Source organism: Dysidea avara, chromosome 3 (genome assembly GCF_963678975.1).
Source record: "Dysidea avara chromosome 3, odDysAvar1.4, whole genome shotgun sequence".
Taxonomy (NCBI): domain Eukaryota; kingdom Metazoa; phylum Porifera; class Demospongiae; order Dictyoceratida; family Dysideidae; genus Dysidea; species Dysidea avara.
In genome coordinates, this window is record NC_089274.1 from 44,051,420 (window position 1) to 44,078,188 (window position 26,769).

At 39.2% G+C, this 26,769-nt stretch overlaps 1 protein-coding gene and 1 long non-coding RNA gene across 2 annotated transcripts in view; both read left to right on the forward strand.

Annotated features, from left to right (window-relative positions):
* The window catches only part of LOC136251164 (endoplasmic reticulum lectin 1-like), a 38,826-nt gene extending 14,412 nt beyond the window's left edge, over positions 1-24,414 (forward strand). Inside the window, exons 4-14 of the mRNA XM_066043559.1 lie at positions 4,184-4,261; positions 4,317-4,607; positions 5,569-5,651; positions 6,920-7,100; positions 22,278-22,367; positions 22,414-22,473; positions 22,590-22,637; positions 22,695-22,741; positions 23,992-24,069; positions 24,130-24,205; positions 24,268-24,414. Of these exons, the coding sequence (XP_065899631.1) occupies positions 4,184-4,261; positions 4,317-4,607; positions 5,569-5,651; positions 6,920-7,100; positions 22,278-22,367; positions 22,414-22,473; positions 22,590-22,637; positions 22,695-22,741; positions 23,992-24,069; positions 24,130-24,205; positions 24,268-24,333 (1,098 nt within the window). The 3' untranslated portion in view covers positions 24,334-24,414. The remainder of the gene's footprint in view (positions 1-4,183; positions 4,262-4,316; positions 4,608-5,568; positions 5,652-6,919; positions 7,101-22,277; positions 22,368-22,413; positions 22,474-22,589; positions 22,638-22,694; positions 22,742-23,991; positions 24,070-24,129; positions 24,206-24,267) is intronic.
* Positions 24,415-25,360: 946 nt separating this feature from the next.
* On the forward strand, positions 25,361-26,723 carry LOC136251167 (uncharacterized). Its single transcript, XR_010698962.1, has 2 exons — positions 25,361-25,695; positions 26,445-26,723. It is a non-coding gene; the product is annotated as an uncharacterized lncRNA (long non-coding RNA).
* The last annotated feature ends 46 nt before the right edge of the window (positions 26,724-26,769 follow it).

Here is a 26,769-nt window from a genome sequence, read left to right on the forward strand (position 1 = left end):
ACAGCCTGTTTAATAATCGCCTAGTATTGATAGAATCACAGCGATGAAATGTCTCCTATTTTTGCGATAAGATTTTGCATAGCGTTGTTCCCAGCCTTGTAGAAACATAGTAACAAAGTTTATCTCACTAAGTACACTTTCTAGGTGCTGAAAACAAAGTCACTAGAGTCTTCTGCCAAGCTGAAGTCACTTCTTTCTGCTTTACAACACAGTGAATCTTCACAAACTATATACCATCGTGATGCTAACAACCTAAAGATTACAATTTCTTTCTCATAATAAGAATAAACGGTACAGTTTAGGCTCCCGTGAAGATTTCTTACCTCACTCCCATAGGCTTCAATACATTTTAAAGGACACCGGATGTTGCACAATCGCAATTATTAACCACCACATTCCTTAGCCCTTGTGTGAAACTGGGCTATAGAGCTGAGAATTAATTTCTTTTTGTGTGTATCTGTTTTGTTATTTATTGTGAACTTAACTGAGTGGTAATTATATTACAGGTTTTTGCAATTGAATTCGTCGCCTTTGCGATTGAATTCGTCCCGTTTGCAATTGAATTCGTCGGTATTGCAATTGAATTCGTCCCGTTTGCAATTGAATTCGTCGGTTTTGCAATTGAATTCGTCGGTTTTGCAGTTGATTAGTCGGTTTTGCAATAGAATTCGTCGCGTTTGCATTACAATTCGTCATAAACAAAACGGCTCCAAGAAACCAACCCGTTCATTAAGAGATGAACTATTTATGCCATGGAGAGTTACACTTGAGACACTAGAAGGTAATTGAAGCTGGTAGTACGCGAAGTTGATAGCTGTCTGACAAGTTAATTAACTTTCTCGCGAGTGACCACACCCATCGCGAATGGCGTAGTAGAGTTTGGAATGTTGCTGGATAGGCTGTAGAGGAAGAATTATTGCCTTATAAAGAGTTGTTTACTACCGTTGTACTTGAACAAGTTCTTGTAGCAGCTGCTACATCATGTTTTCGTGTTTACTCCAGCTGCCATTCTTGTTACGGACGAATTTAACTGCAAAAGCGACGAATTCAATTGCAAACGGGACGAATTCAATTGCAACAGCGACGAACTCAATTGCAAACGGGATGAATTCAATTGCAACAGCGACGAATTCAATTGCAAACGGGACGAATTCAACTGCAAAGTCGCCGAATTCAATTGCAAAAACCTGTAATAAACAAGCTAATATCACTGATTTCAAATGGTACAGCAGGCATCTGGTTCACTGAAATTATTTTCGTAAAAACGTGTGTGTGTGTGTGTGTGTGTGTGTGTGTGTGTGTGTGTGTGTGTGTGTGTGTGTGTGTGTGTGCGTGTGTGCGCGCCTACCTATGTTTGTTTGTCCGTACGCACCCACGTGAGCAAAAACGTTTAAAATGATAAAAGCAGCCAGCAAGTAAGAATTGAAAGTTCTGTATTAAACTTCCACACACATAAACTTGCTTTGAGGTGGTTTCTTCTCGGCGGTCTGAAATACAGGTATGGCGACTCTTCATATTCTTCTTGAACAGCCTTCCCTTTCGGTTTTATAGACATTTAACAACTTTAAAACAACACTGAAGACCTCTTAGGTAACCAGAGGTAGCATATCCTTCGGGTTAAAGGGGGGTGTTACCCATACTTACGCGAATGAAAATGAAGGGTAGCCTCGAGGCTTTCTCTATGCAATTCACACGAGAAAACATGATAGACACACTATGAAACAGTTGAGAAGATACTTTTGTGCGTAATTTGTGGTTTAAAGTGGTTTATTATAGTTACGCTTCCTTAGCAGTGCATAGCAACCCTTACAAAAATTTAGTCTTGTACAGGCATGGGATTAGTTGTTTTTGTATGTTAGCAGGCCTGTAACTGTGAACAACAGCCCTGTGTTGCATTTTATATATGCCTCTATTATAAACTGGTAGTAAGCATAGTCAAAATATGTGGCAGGCCTGTAAAGATTCGTTCATTTTGAAGTGTGGATGTAAAGGCCTGTACTAACTGATACAGGCCTGTAAATGCTGCTGCATTTTGAATCCCACAATGAAAAGTTTACTTGTTAGCAAGATTATAAATGCAAAATGAAATCTTTAGTATAATAGGAAGATGGAGAGGCAGAGGAGGTGGACATGCGCACGTGAGCGCATACATTTGTATTAAAAGTATAACCATAGATAATAGAGTACTTAAAAAGGGATAGGAAACGCAATAAGGGATAGGAAACGCAATAACGTGACATCACAAAATATGTACATTTCCATTGGAATTCCGTGTATTACATCACGAACATACCCGTTACGCCTGCTACGCTTGTATCAAAGAGAAACAAATTGTTGTAACGACAGAATTTTGCAACCAACAACTGTGAAACTTCGCTACAATGAACTCTAGTAAGTAATCGAGGGAACTAGGATGGCACCAGCCCCCAAGGAAGCCACGCACCGGCTATAAAGAAGCGGCATGGCATGGAGGCACAATGAGCGAAAGAACGACAGCGCGCAACAATCGCGGCCAACGCGACATGCCCCGCCACAAAACCCACCGCCCGAACCCCCCCGCCAAAATCTCCCACAAAGGCCCAAATACCCGCTGTAGTCTGTTGAATTACCATTTACGCTGCTTAGAACACCAATCCCCATGCCTGAGCACATAACCATCTTGTCCTTTCAAGTCACGCGTAACGGAAATCAAACCAGAAATCGCTTGCGTTTCCTATCCCTTTTACTCTATTATCTATGGTATAACCAAGCCTATAGTGAAGTTTAAATGAGCACCATTCGAAAGTGTGCTTCACATTTAGTATATTTAGTCGGTCTGCCCCACTCTTCCCCGCCATTCCCGACATGTAAATTGCCCTTGAATTTATAGAAGATCACGTGTGCAGTAAGTTTATCAGTGGAATCGATGCGTTGCACTCTATAGACACCTTATAAGCTTTTATTCGAGCCCAACAATCGTTGAAGAAGGTATTATGATATACAATAAGCCTCCTATATGCTTGCTCCCATGGAATTAAAGAAAGGAAAGCGGACACCGCTAGTGTGTCCTCATGGAGAAACGGGCAGGAAATAGGACACCTTTGCACTCATTTTCTTCCGTTTGTCACAAGAAGCACAAGATAAATTAGTGTGGCTGTTGCTAAACAGGTTTTATCACTTCATTTTAGTCTTGGTATTAGAAATATTCAATCAACAGTAATAATTTTCAGTAGCGCTTATATCGTGTCCACCCTCCTCTGATGGAGAGGCAAGTTAGCCAGTATGATATAATGTATAACTGCTCTCTATACCCAGGAATGGTACATGTACAACAGTATAATCTAGAATACAGTACTGTGACAGGCTAGTGACATTACAACATTGACAGGCTTGCAGAAGGCTGATAAGAGGCAATAATTTTTATAAGGGAATGTAATTACTGCATTACAAAATAATTCATGAACTATGAAATACGCTAAATTACAGTATTAACAAATTCTAATTATCTAGCTGTAATAACTATAAACTAAAATTATATGCATGACTAATTAATTACCTATTTAGTTAGTATTAATTGTATGGGCGCCTGGTTTTTAGAAGTAGTACAACATCAAGTAAAGTGAATGGACCTTATCTGCATTAATCTCATGACATAAAAATGGGGACTTTGTTTCAGAGGGATACAGGGAGAGATAGCATTTTGCTATCATAATGATTACATATTCCAGCAGGGGCAAAGGTGAGGCATACATACTTGCAATACACACACTATTTTACACAGCATCAATTTGTTTTCTATATGGACCTTATCCCTATTAGTGATGTTATAATTGACAAAATAACTGTGTGGGGACTTTATGATGCAGTAACAAAACTAAACTGTGTTTGTAGCTTTCACAACATGGAACAATTGGATAACAAAGGTAACAGACTAGTACGCTTGTTGTGGTGATGCAAAAAATAGGCTCATCTGTCTAAACCAGACCTAACTTATGATATGGATACAAAATAGTGTGTGTATTATAAGTATGTATGCCTCACCTTGCCCCTGCTGGAATATGTAATCGTTATGATGCTATCTCTCCCTGTACCTCTCTGATACAAAGTCCCCACACTATCGCTGTCATTTTTATGTTACGGGATCAACGCAAATAAGGTTCATTTACTTTGTTTCACTGTGATACTGCTCTTATTCCTGATGTAGGTGGAGTCATATTGGTCATATGAGTTATGTCTTGGGAAGCATTTGAGACAGTATCATGAAGAGAGGGGCCCAGGACAAGTAAGGATAAACTAATCTCTGATCTTCCTTTTATTTTATTTTTATTTCACTATAGACAATTAAAGTCACAGAGTACTATTTAGGAAAAGTCGGAGTGCTGGAAGAGTCTACAAATTTACTGAATGTTGAAGAGCCTATAAATAAAGAAGGAACAGAGGGTGAAGAAGAATTAGAAGATCTAGAGGTTGACAGGAGGACAGAAAATTTTCCCACTTGGCATTATGATGGTAATGAGTATCCTTATCATGCTGTAGAGATGAGAGGAGGAACACCATGTGATCTTAAGCATAATGAACCACGATTTACACGCTTGCTGTTTATATGTTTAGAAGATGTCGTTGCTGAAGTAAGTTGTGTGCGTTTGTCTATGTGTAAGTGTAGTGTGTGTGTGTGTGTGTGTGTGTGTGTGTGTGTGTGTGTGTGTGTGTGTGTGTGTGTGTGTGTGTGTGTGTGTGTGTGTGTGTGTGTGTGTGTGTGTGTGTGTGTGTTGTGTGGACACTCATTATTTGATTATGTTATGGCATGGCAAAGAACCAGTGCAGCATGACTAAGAGCCACTGAAGGTACACTGTAGGTGTTAGCGGAGGTGTGACATGTAGCATTGACTCCCAAACTGTAACCAATAGCAACTCTCATAAACATAAACTTATGCATGCGTGTATAATAAGTTTTCTGAAGTACTTTCAAGCATTGAGTTCCTATTATCAGCTGCCCCCACTGCAGTTGCTAGGGCAACTGTGACCAGCTGAGGGAAAACCAGTTGTTTTCATGAGATTTAGTTTTGCCATGAAATAGACTGGGTAAAAATACACGTGCCACATAAAAATTTACATGTTTTTATTGTCTATACAGTATTGGTTTCATGTGTCCAGAAAATCTTTATTTCTTGTTCATAATTACGATGAAAGACATGTGAGTTATGGGTGTTTATTTACGATGCTGTAGAAATAGAGTTTCCTGTCATTATTCCTTTGTTGAAACTTGAAATGATCTTCCTCTTTGCATATACCCCCAGAAAAATTTATGAAATATAGTATACCTTGATGGATTTGCCAGTTCATGATTGAGCCACTTCATAGCTTGTTGTCAGTCGTGAGTTTATTAAATGCCCATATTTTATTTGCCGTATTGTTGCTTTACAAATCAAAATTCTTGCTGTTTGCACTATACTCCAAGGCTTCACTTCGGCAGTTCACTGCTTTGTAACTATAGATAACAAAAATACATTTAAATGGAATTTGGGGATTGTGCAAAAATGACTGGGTTTTGCTCAGCCAATCACAATTATTGTTTTTGTTTTGTTGCAGTTGATTTACCTGAAGGAAGTGACCACTTGTGAATATGAAGCTGTTGTGGCCACCAGTGCATTATGCTTTAATAAGGTGTACAAGTAAGTCATCATCCATTATCATGTAGTAAAGGTTCTGTAGAACTATATTACACAACTTGTTAATGATTTAGTGATTCATACAGCATTAGAAACACCATAGATATACAGGCAAGTACCTGGGATTGGAATCATCTCATGTGAGCCCATTAGCTTCAATACAAACACGTTTGCCAGATCATTGTTACCCCCTTCGAGAAAGGCGGGATAGTGAAATACGCCATTCACAATACGTTTCTGTAAAATGTTAGTATGTGAGAATGTTTGTTTAGTTGTTGGTAAGCCTTCCTCGTGAAATGGGGTTGTTAATTAGCAATAGGACCTGGTTTGTAGGTGTGTCTCTTGATGCGGCTGGTGTGTCTCTCGATGCGGAAGGAAGCAGACTTATAATGCACAGCAACTAACTATGAATCTTGTAGGAAGTAGTCACAAGAGTACAAACTAGTCTTCTGTATGATATTTTCAAAGTTATTATTACTTCTGGTAACAATGATCCAGCACGAAAAACCGGATGATTCCGATCCCGGGTACTTGTCTGTATATCTATGGAAACGCAATATTTTTTTGTACAAATTCTTACAAAGTGCAAAAAGCCAGGGTAGCTATGTATATACAATCCTTGTGCTGATATCAATATCACAACAAGCTCAATGTTTTTTTCCAAGACAAACACGATGTTATAAAAGTTTGCATGAATTGTTATCCAACCAGTAGTAATACTCACCATTAGTTTTCTATTAGTGCCTCTTACTGAGACTCATGTCAAAGGTGTGCATTTAATAACTTCTTGGCTGTTCTCTGGTAGCAACGGATTTTTTTCCATTGGTGTAACATGCTAACCCATCTGAAACCAAACTCTATTAGTGGCCACACAGTAGCACACTGTTATTGCCACCCAGCGAACCAGCATTTGGGCTATAGTCAGTAAAAGGACAAATCTTTCTGGAGAGGACTACTGCATGAAGATCGTGCCTTTTATCACAGATAGAGGTTGTGTCCATAAGGATCCCAAGTGAGACATGGACAATTGGGCATCTGCTTTCCCATTATACATGTACAATTAGGTAGATTAGAGCAACGTGAGCAAAGTATCTTCACAACTACCCTCTCTCACATACATACACACACATGAGCGCGCACACACACTACACACACCACATACAAACACATACACAGGCAACACTACACGCAACACACTTAGTAGACACATATACAGAGATACGCTACACACGTACTGCACACACTCAGAATTTAATTGTTGTTTTATGCAGGGTTCATCAAGAGCAAGCCTACAACATCAAATGTTTTGCACTTGATGATACATCTGCACAGCCTGCCAGTTTGGTGAGTCATTTAAAGTCACTATCACTCACAGCTGTCAAGGAGAGAGGAAAACATGCTGGTCAGCAGGAGCAAAGCCAGCATCCAGTAGACTTGGACATACCACTTAAAGTATGTGTATATAATAGTGTGTGCTTGTGTGTGTATAGTGTGTGTGTACTCTGTGTGTGTGTGTACTGTGTGTGTACTGTGTGTACTGTGTGTGTACTGTGTGTACTGTGTGTGTGTGTGTACTGTGTGTGTACTGTGTGTGTACTGTGTGTACTGTGTGTGTGTGTGTACTGTGTGTACTGTGTGTGTACTGTGTGTACTGTGTGTGTACTGTGTGTACTGTGTGTGTACTGTGTGTACTGTGTGTGTGTGTGTACTGTGTGTACTGTGTGTGTACTGTGTGTACTGTGTGTGTACTGTGTGTACTGTGTGTGTACTGTGTGTACTGTGTGTGTACTGTGTGTACTGTGTGTGTACTGTGTGTACTGTGTTTGTGTGTGTAGTGTGTGTGTATGTGTACTGAACCATGTTTCACACCCTATTTCATTATAGCACCCTTCTGATTGTGGGATTTATCAATGATCACTTATGTATATGTTAAAGCATAGCCACGAGTGCTATATGAAAAATAAAGCACTTGGTGTGTGGCCTCAATGCTAATAAAGTACTCGGCGAATAGCACGAACAAGGCAATGATTTAAATGATTTATGGAACTTTCTACTCGTGTAACTTCACCATACAATAGGATTCATAATTAATACACATTGCATGAACTATTAGCAGCTTAAATGCACACAAACTAGTTTAACAAAGTAACTCACGCGTAGTTCACCGTAGTTTGGTATGATAGATGTTCATCGTGTATTTTGGCAGGTTTGGGTTGTAACCCACAATTAATTCTATTGTAACACATGGTGAAGTATTTCCGTGATATCTCCAGGATTTGTCCATTTACGTTAATAAACGTAACAGCAGCGTTACTTTCTCCCACCCATCATCGAAGCATTTAGGTATGTCTATAAAAGCAATCCAGTGGTAGAACTCGTATTGGCTGGGGTGATTGATCACTCAGTGTGGCGAGGCTATCAGCCTTCACCAGCTTGGGTGATTAGTCGTACTGGCATGAGCCTGCACCTACGTAAGGCACGTGGGCAACTGTGCTTTGTTGCCCACAAAGAGTGCTTCATTGCAATAAAGCACTCTTTGCGGTGCAATAAAGCACTCTTTGTGGGCAATAAAGTACTGTTTGCCCTAAAGTATACTTTATGAAATTTAAAGTACACTTTTCCCTTTGGTTTTACCCACGCAAAGTTCTATAAGTTATAGTTAAAGCATCACTGTGCATGTGTATGGAACACGTGGAAAGTACCATGCAAGGAGGCTTGTCGAGAGGTAATGCTTTAAGTGTTAAATTTTACTTCTTGATTGGTTGTCTTGCTCAGATCATTCACCTCGACTGCCCAAGCTGCTCCTTTTTTCGTTAATCAGTAGGCTTGAGCCTATTGTGCTCAAAATTTACTGATTATTCCTTCCAGCACTTTCCTCGTATTATTCTTATTTTAATTCTCGTATCTATCCTATCATTCCCACATTATTCTCTTACTTTATACCATTTCATTAGAGTATATCTGTCTTTTAGAGGTTTTCAACTTGTACTTATAGATACAATAATTTCAACAATTTCTCATTCTTAGTAGCTCTGATATTTATTTAAATTAAAAAAAAAAGAGTTGTGCCACCTATGATGTCCAATAATTCTAAATTATTCCTGCAAATCTATATATAAAGCTAAAAAGCCGTCTGTCTGTCCATCTGTCACGCCACTTACTCACCAAACTTGGCATGAATTGACACAATCTGTGCTGATAATGAAGCACTCATCATCCGGCTACTCTAAGATTGTTGTCACGAGTTCATGCGTACTTCCGTTCGTTCTCTGCAGTGCGTAGAAGGCCAAGGTGTAGAGAAAACTTGAGCAACATTCCTTTGAATATCACAGCACATACTGTTCAAGTGTTAGAACGCCTGACTAGCATGTAAGAGGTCGTGGGTTCGAATCCAAGTGTTGGTAGATTTTTTTTCTTTCTACTCAGTACCTTTTTGTGCACACCTTTTAAAAACACGACTTAATTAACTCTTAATTAGCTCATTATCTATAGGCAGCTTGCATGATTGGACAGATACTACTGTGCATCTGAAAATGACAATACTGGAACTATGCAGATACCATAGTTTACACTGAGGAACTACGTCTGACTTGGCACAACTGTTTCACTATAATCCTGCTTACATGCTTTCACTCTACAGGATCATACATTACCTTAATGGTCAATTACACTTCACTGCAGGTGTTTTAAAACTTGGTTTTTGTATGGCAAGCGGTATTATGTGTCACTGCAACATCAGAACTGAAAATGCATAGCATTTGACAAGTTCTGAACCTTTGCTTACCATGCAGTAACTATATAATTGCAAATTGTGTTGGCTTTAAATTATGCCCAAGTTTTTGTGACAGTCAGTAAGGTAAACATCATGTAGAAACTGAAACTGTACCATGTGTACACCACCTGTAATGTAGGTATACTGTATATACAACTGCCTTAGCTCGCATGCAGTTTAACTAATTAGTCTTGCATGCTCATTATTTCACTATATGTACTGCATAAGGATCATGTACTTTAAAGCACTATTGACATGTATGCTACACAGCAAGTATAGGACACTAACATTTATGCTTGGTTCCCAATATATTAATTATTGTCGCATTAGTTGTCCTGCATGTAAAGCAGCGATGGTTTTGTTTGTTCTTTACAGCACATTGAAGTCACTGGTAGGGAAGACAATTGAACTACATTCCTATCAAAACCACAAACAGTAAACTTTAGTGTTTTACATCATTAATTTCAGTGGGAATCTCATGCTCTTTAAAAATGTGACATCACTATGTACTCTACATAGCGACATGAGCAGTGCTGGTGTTTAATGCTTGGTCCGGCATTAAAATGTTTAATGTGGAGATGGTCTTGCACATAGGGTAGGTACCAATGCTAGTATCCTATAATTCCAGATTTATTTCACAAAATTAGTTACCTATAATTCTCAAAATTATGCTGTAATGCAAGCCTAATGATCAGACTATCAGTGGTGTTCGTATAATATAGGCCTAATGTATTTCATGGACTGGACTCGTGGACTCACAGTTTCTTAGCAAAAATCCAGGAATTATCTATCTCTTGCAACACTAGAGACACCACTATTGAGCTAAACTACCATTACTGCTTTTCCTTACAAGTAATAAGGTCACACACACACACACACACCAATTTGTTAGAATATTTACAAACATGTGTACTCGTGCATACTAGTAGCGATAGAGGCTGGTGTTGTAGTGTAGAACCTGATTAGTGAACTGACTATCTGGCACATTAAAGCCTGACTTTGAAGTACATATAACATATAAGATGACATAATCTTTGTGACAACAAAGGCAACTTTCCATTACTATCTCAAGTGGCTTGTGACATTTTAGCAACCACCGCTCTGGAAAGAATATTGTCTTCTGGTGGAGAGGTGACAAGGGAGGAAACAAAACCGTATGACAGACAAAGGTCTTCATAGAAACAAGGAGTATATTGTGTAGCTATAATGTTTCTTAGATCTTTGATTAGGTCTTACTTCTCAATTCTTATACACATAGTTAGTGATCAATTTTTTGTAATAGCAATGAATATGTACGTAAGTATGACAAAGTATATATTCTTAGCAAAAGAATTTTAAGTAAAGTAGAGTGGTGCTGCACTGCTCTACTATTTTGGGAAGCCCCTGAAATGTTTTACGGGCTGGATATGCAAACTGGACTCACAGACTGAGCTGGAAACAGCTTCTTAACAATAATCCAGGAATTATCTATCTCTTGGAATGCTCCAGGAATTATCTATCTCTTGGAATGCTGAAGACACCATTTATCAAGCCAGTGCTCTTCCTTACAAGTCAGGAAAGTCGTGCATGCACTAAATTATTACAAATATCATATGACAGTAGTTGTGCTATATCGTTTTTCTGTGATCCTTAATCGAACATACCGTAGATTCTCTAAAATTTTGGCATCTCTAAATATTCGGCAATCCCTGTGCTTTGAACGTAATGTGCTCTAAATTTTGGCAAGCGCAGGAATGTTTCTAATTATAAGCGCACTAATTTTTCGGCACTTGGAGTACTGTACACAAGGAAATTTTGACGTCAAAAAAATTAGACGAATTCAGACTTCAGCAGATTTGACGAATAAAATGTTGACGAAAATGAAGAAATTGTAGGCAAAACCTGTACTTTTAAGGGCGCTTATAAACATTTGACAAATTTAAATTTAACGAATTAAACAGATTCGTGATATTTTTTTGACGTCAAAATTTCCTTGCATACGGTACTAGTTGACGAAGGTCTCTTGAGTACTGAGGATTCCCAGTGACCTCACACAATATGCTACCTCGATGCTGGATGAAGCACAAAGTGTGAAATTGTTCAGGGAACGTACCCAACGATATCATCGTGTGACATCACGGCTACCACAAAACGATCTTCGTTTCTGTTCACAGAACAAAATCTTTCCTGGCTCCACATCTCCTTGTAACATGATAAACCCTCAGATAACGCTTTGTTAAGCCATGGAACACTTCATGCAGCATCTGGTAGCAAGATTTATCACGAGATCATTTAATAATATTATTGATTGTGGTTTCTATTTTTATTAATAATAATAATTGGTGAAATCCTTAATATTAAGTATGGGTGATTGTATTCAAAAGTGATGTAGTAATGACATTGACCATCCCTCCTGGATAATTTAGGCAATCATAGTACATAGCGCTGCGGCCAAGTGAGCTTTATGGTATCGTCAGCTCCGCCTCAAGGCGTTCCTGTTAGTCCCTGTAGAAAGAAATCCAGAAATTAAGCAGTAAACGGATCGCAAATAACATAGCCATGAAGCGTGCAGACTGTATTAGGGGTAGATCCCTAAAAATTTGACAATAGCACCAGGTTGGTACATTTTTTTCCTAATTGTTCGGCCAGACACAAACGGAATTAATTTATTTCTGCCAAATTTTTAGGGAATCTACAGTAAATTCTAATTTTCCTTATTTACTTTTTATAACATTATTATGACTGGTCATACCACATCAAAGAAAGAATGGTGCCATAGTTAATGTTTTCATCTGAACATGTGTCCCAACTGTCAATTACTGACTCAAAAGCGTGAGGTGGCTATTATGCTTCAATTCCAACTATGTTCAGTCCGTTACACAGCGTTTCAAACAAAGAACAGTAGGAGAAGCAGCTCTGCAATCAATCCGAAATACCCATTTACAAATGTAGGAAAGCCATCACATGCTACCGTGAATCGAATCTGCTGTCAACAAAAAGAAATGGGACACAAAAGAGGACAAAGGTAAGTCCACGATGTGTGTATTGTACGTACTGCAGTATGCTACAACTGTTGGGCTGAAGCGACGTAAAGCAGTGAAAAAATCAGGCCACTAGTCGTTATGTTTGTATGAAGGCATTAGTCAGTCAGTCAGTCAGTCAGTCAGTCAGTCAGTCAGTCAGTCAGTCAGTCAGTCAGTCAGTCAGTCAGTCAGTCAGTCCAACCAGTTAACCAGTCAGTCAATCAGCAGAAAATGAAATATAGAATTTTGTAACAGCCTATTGAAAACGTTTAGATTACACTGAGGGCGATTTTGGGCTCAGTTATACCTAATCAATACTGCCAGGGCACCATGAAGGTATGTATTGTAAGGCTGGTTTAGGGGTGATATTTGTGGCCAGAAAAGCCCAAATCTTTACTATCCCTAATTTCTAGCCATAGAACAAACTTGTAGGATTAGTTTGGCTAGTTTTAATGATTTACAATGTCACACATGGGGAGTAATCAGCTAGCTAGCTTTCTATCGTTTATTTCACAGCTGTTAAAAGTTTTTGTTTTGCATTCCACCATACTTTTTAGTGATGTACTGTGTTCACTACTGGTCCGATACTGATACTTTACCACATAGGCATTACTCACAAGAAACATCTAACAATCCATAAATGTAGCTCGGTACAGTTTCCGTATGGCTTCACCGTGAAATTTGTAGGGCCTGAAACAATTAAAGTTACCATAAAGCTCCTTGTGCTAAGCTACTACTAACAGAAATCAATGAAGTATTTTGTTTTATAACAAGCAGGAACTCTTTGGTGGGATGCGTGCAGTGTGAGTTTCAAATTTAATGCTTCAGAGTGAATACTTCCTTTGCACTTGGTACAATAGTAGCATTGGATTCACTGTTAGACACCATTTACCAGATTATCTACCATTGTGCGGAGCTACTTTTCTTATCAGGTCTTTAGTTCGTGCTTAATTCTACCCATGTCACACGAAGATTTGAAACGGCTGTTAAAACCAGGGGTGGGCCCAAGCTGGCCAAGGTGTGCACAGTCTGGCTGTGGGCACTTGCATGATTTTCTGAAATTGGTTTGGCAAAAACCATGTGTCTGTGTGTCATGTCTGTCCAACATTTATGTGAGCAAACAGGCTTTGAGCTACAGAAAATAGACCATCATTCAATGAATGAAGTCTGTTTGTGTACTGTATTAAAGCTTGACTGTGTCAAGGCTTGTAATGGGAGTGCTGGCGATCTCGTTAAGGTGGCGGAAGTGTATCTCCGCTGTGAGCACATCTAACTGTGTATGCCAAAACACTTAACACCAGATGATACACCAGATGATACACCAGATGATACACCGATTCTTATATTATTCCTACGATGATTTGTACAGTGATGGCTTGATGTTATAAGCTGAGCATGCTTTCAGCATCACTTTACACGAAACCCATGTCAAGCTCTACTATGAATCCATTTCCAATAGTATATGCAGGGTGCAGTGAACATCATTTAACTATGTGCCAAGTAGAAACAATGCTAAAAGATTTCAAAAATTTTGAAAGGAGCCATAAGCCACTATAATATTAACAGGCAGTGCAAAAAACTTTTTCGTCGACATACTACTCTATACCTACCACTAATTACTTATATTACACAGCAACAGAGGTCTCCCTCACACAAGAATACAGAAAGTGTTTCAAACTCTCTAGCATACCATCCTAAACTACTGGCTATTAGAAATCTTATAACCTATATCCCACAAATATACATGGTTAGAGATTATCAATGCGGGCTCATCTTGTACTAACGCAGTAGCGACAGTGGTGATAATCCTTGCTGATGTGTTTCACATGTAGAGAATAGATTGTAACAACCCCTCAGTACCAGCTCTTGTGAAATAGTAACTCTCACAGAATGCTATGTTGAACATGCGCTGTGAAATCCGCATTGATTATTTAACAAGATGTAACTCGTGCAATCGAGCACCCATTCCACAATGGCTTGTTGTAACAGGCCCAAGTGTTGATGCTACAGTAGTTGTCGACAGGCTAAGTAAGGAATGTTCCCTTGTATAACCATCATGCTGCATTTAGGTGTTTAGCAGTAGAGCTGTTTTTCCTGAGCTTAGTGTGAGTTTTGTGCATTCTGTAGTGCCAGTGTTGACGATAATATGTAGTAGGAACATGAACACTATTAAGATTTACTGGTGGGGATGAATATCACTTGGTGTTTGTTTATAAACTTACTTCAACTAGTGTGAAACAGTCTCATAACATAGCTCCGAAGATGAAATAGTATTCTTTACAGCAGGAACATAGGTCCATGTTGTCATGGAGGAGAGCGTTTTTCTTGCTAGCACTCGTATCAGGATTGTGTCAAGACCAATGATTTAAAACAAACATGGCAATTCATACAATAATTAGTAATTGTCATAGTTTCATAAGTACAATAAAGAATTATAAATCTGTTAATTATCAAGTCCAGCTTGAACTCCACGACACATGTCTCCTTGTTGTTAGTTCTGGTAAAATTTCCTGTATAGTGAGAAAGATGCAGTGTTTCAAAAAAAAATAATACCGGGTGACTGCTGACAGCCGCTTGACCACCAGCTTTGTAAAAATGGACGGAATATCATAGTTACTGAGCAGATCACAATTGTCGGTTATCTGGTTAACTGAATTGAATGACATTTCCTGCACTTTTTATGCTGCACCTAACATGTAAGCTACAGCTACATACACCTTCAGATTGACCTTATAGTGGCCATTGTAATTGGCACCAAATGATCATATCTATAGCAGAATCCTAATACAAATTTAATATAAGTAATAACTGCAACTTCAATGTGCTAATTTCTTCAGTCATGCATGAGTTGGAAGCTGTGTGGGTGAGATGTAATCATTTCATTGAACTGGTCCAGTCACATGTTGTGCATCTCGATGATGTAATGGACTGGGAAGGGAAGCCATATAATAGTTCTTAGTTCGATGAAATGATTTAGCCATATGTGGTAGTTTGATGAAGTGATTTACATCTCACCATACAGACAGTTAGACATACATGCGATAAGTTAATATGACAAATTATATTTATGATCCATGGTATGGTGTCCACTATTGGGGAGGTGTTATTGTAGTGCCATATGTAGGTACTTTGTTGAAAACTATATCAAGCCAACTTTGTTTACTGATATAAGTCTGATACTGCCATAATAGAGCCGATACTGTATCGGTATCAATACAGCACTAATGCTTTTCTCATAAGAGCCCTCTACAAAGTTGGTAAGCCAGAGGACATTGGAAGTGTAACAAGCATTATGAACATTTTTTTCGTGTTAATTGCATTTTTGAGATTGCAAGGTGGGGTATAGCGTGAAGGAGGGCAGCAACATTGAACAGGGCCGCCCACAGGGGGGGGGGGGGGGGGAAACTGGGGCATTTTGCCCCGGGCCCCAGCCTGAAAGGGGCCCCAGGAGGCCCCATGAGGGGCCCCCTGAATACCTGTTTAAAAGATCGATATACTGTAATAGAGCAGTCAGATCTAAATACTCTAATAGAGCAGTCATAGTATTCTTCAGAGGAGCAGTGTAGCATGATGGGTAGTTATTGTCATTGCCAGCAGGTTGTGACCTTTTTTTTTTTTTTTTGGTCTTCACCTTACAACTTGGGTCAAGGGCCCCACTTTAACTCTTTGCCCTGGGCCCCTTAATTTCTCTGGGTGGCCCTGACATTGAATGGTGGCCTTGATACTCATTTCTATCCTTCTTCATGGCAGCCAATTGTTGATATTGTTCGTCTAGAGGCTTTCTTCATCTTTTTAGCCTCGTGTGATCACCAACTAGGGCGCACACTATTACTGTCTCAGTGAAGTACGCTGCATAGGGTGACTTCTTGAGTGTTTATTCATACTGTTTTCTAGTGCTGTACACCTACAAATTTTTTGTCACTGGTTAATTGAATAACTGATTAATTGGTTTGTTTGTATATTGGCAGACATAATGGGAGTCAACAAGCCTGCTGGAAGGTTTAGGGTGGTACCAAAGTGACCATCAACATCCTGTCTAGCAATAACAGCTATTACAATCACATATTTACACATTCTAGGTTATGTTATGATGTTAACACTTGTCAGCAGGGGTAATTTATGGTTTACCAAGTGGGTGGGCAATAACCAGTTTAAAGGTTTCTTCACTGGTTAATAGGTTTCTTCAGTGGCGTAGCCAGACTTTTCGCCATGCCTGGGCAATGGGTGGGCAAGCCATTTCCCATGCAACACACGTACACATGCCCATCTTCATATGGACATCAATATAACATTTAAAAAATGCATTATGTATCATCCTACACTACTGCATGCAAGATGACTAATATCAAACTAATAGAAGCGAACGCCTAGCTAGCTATTGGCCTTCTAACATATTACATACATTTAGCTACATGTGTCTTAATACCAGACTACAAAGATTCTTGAATTAAAGCACGAGGCGCTCTATCACGTGATGACTATGCTCTGCCACTACAGTTGTTAGCCTAGAAAAGTGGAAACAAAAAGAAAAGAATTGCTGACTGAACAAGTACTCCATACTGTTTGAACTGAACAGTATCCACACGGATAGATGGGTGCTAATTTCACAAATACCTCTAGACTGCTTTGCCTCCCGAGTTTTTACCACACCAATAGCTACCGTGATCACTTAATCAAATGTAAACCGTCCATTCTTTGTCTTTCACTCCTTACGACAATGCTGCGCGGTTTTTTGTAATCACGTGATCTTGCTTCTATTTATTGCCTCCTCTACTTGTGCATAATCAAGTTACTCGTAGGGAAAATCCCTTGGATAACCCATCTCTGTTTAGCCAAAAAGAAGGAAACCATCGGCGATAATGGCACGGTGAGTGTTGTATAAGTTGTGCTATACTTATTCTTGTACAGTGACTAGTTAAGTAACTTTAGCAAAATCTCGAGCTATCCAGCCCACGTCTTTATAATTACTCTAGGAGCTGATGGTGGGGCAAAGAAGTCTGATGCCCGGGCAATGCCCTGGCTTGCCCGGGTTTGGCTACGCCACTGGGTTTCTTCACTGGTTAATAGGTTTCTTCACTGGTTAATAGGTTTCTTCACTGGTTAATAGGTTTCTTCACTGGTTAATAGGTTTCTTCAAGTTAATAGGTTTCTTCACTGGTTATTGGCTGGGGTGTCACTAAAAAGAGGAATGGGAAATTAGGAAACCGGAAATGAGGAAATGGGAAACGGGGTATTTCTCTATAGTGCGTTTTCGTCATATTTGCAGTATTGCTATTAACTGAGGGCGTCTCAAAAGCCGTCAGTGAAGGTACAAGCTGGACCGGGCGAGCTGGACACAAAGTCGAGTGCATGGTCGAACTCGAAACTTGATGAATGCATTATTTGGCGTCTACACTACAGTCAGTGCGATCCTGCCAGGACTGATTGAAAGCAGCTCTTCAAGTGTTCTCACTAACATTGGACTCATTCTTCTGGCGTGTGATCTCATATTTGTGTAGCTACCTCCTGCTGTGATTATACTATAGTGTGGTTCAGTACTCCGCTACCCAGTGTCAGTTTGGCACTAATCAGAGATTATGATTCATTAAGAAAATTATGAATTAAAGCATATGATAGTCACTAATGGCACATTATGCATGGTCACATACGTAATATGATTATATGTACATGTATGTGACATTATATGCTATCAGCGTAGCCTGGTAGTATAGCTTGGGTAGTGATGGTGTCAAGACACCAATGTACTACCAGTATATGTTCAGCTCCCTATGCTACTGGTGCTATCTATCATAACTGTATGGTGGGCTAGGGTAACTTATAGTGTTACACCTTGCAATGTTTGTAGTAGCTATAGTACATGTGATCATGATGGCCGAGTGTAAGAGATTCCTTTGGCATTCTACCATATACCACTGACTACTTCACCGACCATTACATCTGATAGTTACAACATATATCAGTAGTGACAGGATTAATTATTGATTTAACCTCACAGTAAGCGGTTCTTCCTTACCAGAGTGCACAAGTAGCTACATACACAGTACAAAAACCAACAAAGGAATATGTAGCTAGCTATACAATTACAACTACAAAGAAAAACAAGACATGTACATAACAAGCTGATTACAGGAGAACTTGTGATCCTGGGTAGAGTAATCACACAATAATAATCACAGCAGGAGGTACACACAAATGAGATCACATGATGGAAGAATGAGGTTGAGTTTGCACAATGCTGTACTGAGAACACTTGAAGAGCTGCTTTCAATCAATCTTACTCATTGCCAGTCACTCTAACTACCTCACTAACTACTAGCAAATACTGGAATGCCAAACAATGGATTGAAATACTAAGTTTTGACCATGTACTTGGCTCTATGTCCAGCTTGCACCATCACACTGATGGTTTCTGACTCCCTCACTTGCTAGCAATATCGCTGATACGACAAAAATCCACTATAGAGAAATACTCCGTTTCCCATTTCCTAATTTCCCATTCCTCCTTTTAGTGACACCCTATTGGCTGACCTAGACAACACCTGTTAATAACCGGTTAATTGGACACCAGTGTACAGCACTACTGTTTTCTCAAGTGGGGCTCCTCTCTCTGTCTTTCTAGCTCATCAACAAAGGTACCCATGGCCTGGCGCGAGATCTTGCGTGATTTATACGTAGCTCAAGTTTTGAAAAACTATCTTATTCAGTGGGGCTTAACGGGGCTTATTGTGTTCCCATTGTAACTGAACTCTCTACGAAGTAACTTCTTCTAGCTGATCTTTCTACAGGGTGATTTGTTTGTAGCTGAATTCTGTACAGGTGATTTCTTTGCAGCTGAGCTCTTTATAGAATGGTTTCTTTGTAGCTGAACTCTCTACAAGGTAACTTCTTCTAGCTGATGTCTCTACAAGGTCACTAGTTTGTAGCTGAGCTCTCTACATGGTGGTTTCTTTGTAACTGAACTCTCTACAAGGTGACTTCTTCTAGCTGATTTTTCTACAGGGTGATTTGTTTGAAGCTGAACTCTCTACAAGGAAACGTCTTCTAGCTGATCTCTCCACTGGGAGATTTACTTGCAGCTGAACTCTCTACATGATGGTTTCTTTGTAGCTGAACTCTCTACAAGGTAATGTGACTTGTTTGTAGCTGATCTCTATACATGTTACTTGTTTCTAGCTGATCTCGTGAATTCTCTTCAGGGCGACTGCTCTATTAGGATGACTGCTCTATTAGAGTATCTCGATCTCGCACTTGCTGCACCAAGTTGGATTTCGTGTTATAACTCCGTGGCTTTGAGTCTGATTCTTCTACACCATTGATGAGCCTTTCTAAGATGATTACTCCATCTGTACAACAATTTTCAAAGCATTACCCCAAGCGGTTTGTCTGGTAGGCGTGGCAAGCAGTCGTTTTTTTATTAGCTAATCTTGATTGCATAATTGTTACACACTGTTGGTTTTTTCGTTCTATCTTCCTGGTTTTTAGCTCGATTTCTTTCAAACCACAAAAGGTTTGAGGTTCAATAGTTAACCTATTCACCTGCCGATTTTCAGCTTCTTCCCATACGTGGTTTACCCTGTAGGCGTGACAACATATTGGTGTTATTTTTCATGAATAATCGCTCATAACTCTTTGCCTGTTTATTGTATTCCAGCCAAAGTTGGTACCAAGATGCACCTTTATACCCCCCTTCTGTGTGCCAAATTTCAAGGCAATCGGATATGGCGTTCGCGTTTTATAGCAGTTTTTGTAAGTGTGTGACAAGAGGAAGAAAAAAAATGAAGAAACTAAGCCAATTTTTGAAGTCGCATATCTCGGGAACGCGTGAAGCAATTTCGCTCAAATTTGGAATGTGTAGTGCTGACGTTGGAGAGCATGTCCACAGCAAAAATCGTCTTGTTTCATCAAGGAAGCACAGAGCTACGGAGGTGCAAAAATTGCGTTTTCTTTCTTCCTGTCAATATACTCACAGGTGTTGCGCGCCGGCTTCTTGGGCCGCACGACACACTACTGTGTGTCTTGATTGTGCACTACTCCAGCTTGTTTCAGTACTTTTTGTTGATGTGCTATGGTCCCTATTCTAGTTGAAAATTCCAAAAAAAAATTTTTTTACATGTGAAAAATGCATGATTTTTGTGCTATGCCACTATATTATAGCTCCAAACAATCCAAACTGATAACAAATCAACTACCACTATATTCTACTACACCAGACATACCCCAAGAAACGCTACATTTTATACATGCACATCAGAAATGGACACTGTCTTTGTCACTCCTTCTCACCATACCAGAGGTGAGCCATACGGTTTAAGAACCTATTTCAGAAGGGTGCTGCTAAAAACTAAGTACCAACTGAAAGCTTTTCTTATGCTGAATTTAATAGTGTAATCAACCCCAATGGTTTGACCTCAGTATACACAATCTATTGGAGACCTTGTCACATGATAAATGACTTGATGTTCGAAAGTGAGAACTGCTGATAATGAAGTAAAGGGTGTCCAGGGAGCCTTAAGGCCTATCAAGAAGCTATTTTTTGTGATAAAAGAGTATACAATTTCTTTCCGATGGTGCTTATTATATAGTTACACAACGGGCACGAGTGCTCTGCCTGATATAAACGCATGAGCCTGAGGGACGTCAGGCCCAAGAGCAAGTGCATTTATACACAAGTGCACATTGTATAACTGTTATGTACCACTCACCTAATAGGTGGGGAGAGTCTCACAAGACAGCTGTAACACTTATAAAGGCCAGGTTTCTGACATTGATTGTGGGTAACCAAGGCAAACATTGTGATGATGTTCCCTCTACAGTACTGCAGCCACCTGAGATATTGAAAGCTAGTACTCTACGGGATAATTATATCACTAACCTGCATTTGCTGTTCGACTCTCATCATATAGTGCTCAGCATGCCAGCATGATCACTCAATCACCATATAGACTAAGCACCAGACTAATCGCCATAGTGATTCTCTCAAGTGACAAAAAAAGCAGCTAATAGACGGTTTAAGTAAACAAAACCTAACTACTAAATGATACTAGTCTAATCCTTACTATTCACACTGGCTAAACTCGAACCTGGTGGCATGACTAAAACTGGTTACCACAATTGAACATAAAGGTGAGTATTATTTAGAATATAATAGTTTTATTGAGTCATAGTCGAAGTGGACTACAGTTTAATCTGGGCTCAGATGGCACCAGACTAGTAAGGTGTATAAGTACATTTTTATATATGTAGACTAGAATTGTGGCCACCTCGTCGGCTTTTTCGATCACCATTGGCTGCTTGGTAGTATTGGTGATGTTATGGCCCTCAATCAACCTTTACATGTCAGGCTATAAAAGAATTTGAGTGATCTGTGAGGTGTCTTTCCACCTATTAGATGAGGTGTCATAGTGGTCTTGGCCGCCGGCACTTGTTCATTGCTGCACAAAACCGCAGCCAGTGCAGTATCTGTATATTGCACTGTGGTCAGTGCATTATAACTTATAATGCACTCGTTGCGGTCTGCAAAACCGCAAGCAGTGCGTTATAAGCTATAATGCACTCGCTGCAGTTAGCAAGAGTGCCATATACAAATGGCACTGGCGGGACCTTTGAACTGCCCACGCAGAGTGGTACATTTTGTGTTGTACCTCTTCTGCCAACATACTTAAAAAGTAAACTCCAAATCTTAACAACTATAGGCATAGTGACAAAGGTACATGTATTCTATTGCACACATTACAATCCAGGTTGGGCATGTCTATTATCTGTGGTTTAGTGCACACACGTGTAATTGAGTGTTTTTGTGTACCATCAAGTGTTATGATTTTCTTTTTAATTACCTTCTGTTTACTTGTTTTGTAGACATTGTTCACTGCAGCTCCTCAAGGACCAATGGAGGCAGATCCTAAGCTGGTCCAACAGTTTCTCTCTGGGGAATACTGTATTACTGGAGTGAGTTGTATATCTGTTGGCTGTTGGTCATGTGACATCATGTCAGGGCACCGGATGGTGGAAACATGAATTTTGTTACGAGAAGCATGTGAAGCAGTTTCATAGGGTAAAGCACTGTCAGTCTATGTGTAGTGTGTCTGTGTTGTGAAGCTGCATGTAGTTTGTGTGTGTTGAAATTCAAAAAATTCTCACCTGCAAGTTTCACAGTATTTGTGATTTTAGGATGCCCACGGAAAGACAGATGTTTTATTAGGCAGGTGGAATAAGCAGGTGAGCAAGGGTAATTACTCCATAGAAAGAAAAATAGCTATCATTTTTTTGATGTAGAGACACACTAGTTGGATATCGGAGAATACTAAGAAGCTTTCTACTACGTATGCTGCATAATGAATGTGTTGTGGATGTACTTGTGTGTGGTATATATTAGGAAGGTAGCCTCAATGGTGATTTAGGAAACTTGATTACTGGCTCACATACACACAACTTGCGCACAAAAATGCACACACTAACTTGAATGAAGACCACCTTCTCATGGTGATGTATTTCCGCTACACATGCATGTGCGCATACACACACAGATGCATACCTGATTATAAAGTTTAATGTACAAACACAATATAATGGCATCCATCATATAGTATGATTGTACTGTATAGTAGGGACCAAAGGTTTGGGCATAGCCCATGAAGAAACATCACCCAAAAACCAGCCTCACTTTCCCTGGTGACGATGAGGCAGTATTGGTAAGCCCAAACAACCCTTCAGATTGACCTGAAACGCTTTCAATAAGTTACTACGGATTTTTTTTTTTTAACTTATTAAATGGGATTTTCTACTGACTGACTGAGTAACTGACTGGCTGATGCCTTCAGACAAGCGTAACTCAATAACAGCTAAGGCTATGGGCTTGATTTTTTCACTGTTCAACGTTGCTTCAGCCGGACAGGTGCCTTTTGGCATAGTAATGCATTCTTCATGGACTTACCAGTGTCCTCCTTTGTGTCCCATTCATCTTTGCTGACAGCAAAAGGTATCAATTTGGTGGTAGCACATGACAGCTTCCCTTTGTAACGGAAATCATCCATGTTTAGTATATAGTGGCTACTTTGATTGCCAGAGGTGCTTTTCAAACAGTTCTTGATTTGTAATGCTGTGTGACGGGTTGAACATAGCTGACAACGAAGCATAATGGATACTTCACTTTTCAGATGATAATTGATAGCTGGGGCGTGCAGTGCCATTTCTTTCTTTTGATGTGATATGTGTGGGTTCATCAGTCAAAATTGGAATTTTCAACTAGAGTAGGGACCATAGCACATCGATAAAAAGTACTGAAACAAGTTGGAGTATTAAATCACAGTAAAACAATAAGAAGTTAGTGCTAATCCCTACTGTGCATGCATTTCTATTATGGTATCTTGAGCACAGTAGGCATATAACACTTCTTATTGTTTTACTGTGATTTAATGTCGTGCACTACTCTAGTACTTTTTATCGATGTGACTCCCTACTCTAGTTGAAAATTCCATTTTTTTGTGTACTTGTTGCATATAAACTTTAAGGAGGTGGTTATGCTATGCCTTTAAAATTTCCACTGTATTATATGTGAATTATTATTAAACAGTCAGGTAGTACACTATTACACTGGTGGAGATGTCTGTGATATCACCAAACAGCCCAGAGAATGTCAAGTAAAAATCAAGTGAGTATTCCCCTTTAGTTTTCAGGAAACAAGTTATGACATTCTTTATTTCTATTATAGGTGTGTTAAATCGATGCTTCAAACTCAAATTAGTATTTTCATTCAAGAGCCATCAACCTGCAAGTACATCCTTACTGTAAGCAAGCTCATAATTATGTAACCCAAAAGTTTTTGTCTATTTTCTTGTTTACTTGTCAGGTTGAAACTTCATTCCTCTGTCCACTAATAGAGAATGCTGATGAACATGGAATGCTTAGATCATAATTTGTTTTAGCAGTTTTCATCATTTCTATGTCATACATATTTCCACTATTTAAACTGAATTATCACTTGTTTCCATCTCAAGTGGAACTGCAAACCACCCAAATTTTTAAGACATTATAAGAGATTCGTTATCGTACCCTTGCACTTGTACCAGTTTCCCACACTCCCAACTTGGAGAAAAACTGGTTAAAAAGTACTGATGGTGATTAACTACATACCACTACATATACTTGCATCACTCTGATAGCTACTTTTTGTGCAATTATTATTTTTTAATGACATACCTGAAAGCAGTGGGTTAACTTTTTTTTTTTTGACAATGATAATAAATTTTTTTAAAAACTTAAACAGTGGGCAGAGAGGCTAACTCTGCCCAGTCCTGGGATGATGGTATTGTTGCCATTACGGAAGCAGCATTGCCATGTTGAACATCAATGGCAACCTTCTGAATCAAAAATTGGGTGGCCCTATTATCACCAACTGTTCCATCACCCGGGAACCTATCCGCCTCACTAATGAGCATCACCCCTGAAGCAGTTGGGTTTGCTGACGTCAGGACAGAGCAGCTACCGTAGGCGGGGAAAGTTTCGCGAATTGCACTCTACTTTGTATGCCGGCGTAAAAGTTTCGCGATGCTGATTTTGCATTTTATTACTGTCCAAATACAAGCATGTAGAAGCTAACCGGCGTAAAAGTTTCGCGATAGGCCAATGAAACTTGATTACCAGTTTCTCGCTCAGATTTTTGAAAATTTGGTGCGGGCGGGCGGTTATTATTCATTATTTTCCAAAAGCACAACACACATCCAAACATGACGATTTCTGTCAAAAAACAGTGAGATCTACACTGATTATTCTTGCATTAAATAGCTAAAGTACGTTACTAATCTATAACAAGTGATTCTTCCATTAGAGTATAGCTGATTGCTCTATTAGAGTAAAAGTGACTGTTCTATTAGAGTATTTCGATGTGAAATACCATAGATAATAGACACCCCACCCACACCCCACCCATGGAAATACCAATAATGAAATTCCATGCGGGTGTATCAAAAGCATGCGGGAGATGACGCGAAACTGCTAATCAAGTTTCATTGGCCTTACCATAGATAATAGACACCCCACCCTGGATTGGAAACTCTTAAGCGCCTACCAATGCATTCTATAGAATACCTTTGTCACTATGCGCGTTTCGCGCCTATAGTTTTCATTGGATTGTTTCTTCTCTTGAGGACGTTGTGAAGTCTTGCAGTAGATTTGCATTGTCTTTCTTTGTTCTAAGAAGAATTGTTTCGCTAAGAGGTAGCGTTAATTCCGTGGGCACGGTGGGGAGCAGCGATGAAGACTGGCAGTTTAGTGACGCGTATGTGTAAAACTCTTCTATGTTTCTTAGAATATGTGTTATGATTTGTTGTTAGTTCTATTCAACTAGTGTAGTGGTAGTGAATTTATTTGATTCAATATCAGTTTGGATGGTTTTTTTGCACATGTAGCCGCCATAGTTTTTACCTTTTATCTACACTATGATTAATCCAAATATCTTTTCATTATAGAATATAAAAGATACTCTTATGGTGTATGTAGTGGGCTATATAAAACTTTAGCAAACTGCTTACGTGTGGTAATACACCTCCCCACCAAAGTGGACCCCATACTGTGGGGGTGTCTACTGCCGGCTACAGTAGCTAGCAACTCAGCACAGCAAATACCCTACAGTTCTTTCACTATTAGCTTATACTGTAATCCAAGTATCAACTCTTGTGTCATATGGGAATTATGTGTACTTTAATTCACAGTTTATTGTTGCTTTGAGCACTAGGCCAAGGTCATGCATCCAGTCATACAGCGGCTATGATTGCCTTCTCTTATAATGTGACCTCAGTGTAAAAACGTATTTCACAGTATCAATAATGCACTATTATACAAACATGTAGGTATATGCTGCTATATGTATGTATAGGTAGCATAAATGTTTGATGTAGGAAGAAATGAAAGTCAATAAAATTAATTTTAATGAATACAGCTACAGGCAAAATTGTCAAACATCAAACTCTTCAAAAGATTCACCCATTACAGATAGTTGTTAACACAAATTTGTTACTTTCCTTACAGAGGAATCCTCGTGTCAAGCATTTTATGGCATCTTTAATGTGGGATATAAAGGTTGTGTGCTACTCATCATTGAATCGGAGTTTAACTGACCCAGCTACCAGTGCACTACCAGTCCGATATTAACCATGGAATCGTTTACATCTTATACCTGTGATTGAAATAATAAAATTCAGCCAATCATTAAAACTGAAATTACATTATATTGTATTGACACTTTGAAGTTATGTGTTTATTTTCTGTTGCTTACTAAATATGAATATGTTACTTGTTTGAAATGGATTACTTTAACATTAATCATAATAATATATAATGCATAGGTTGTAGT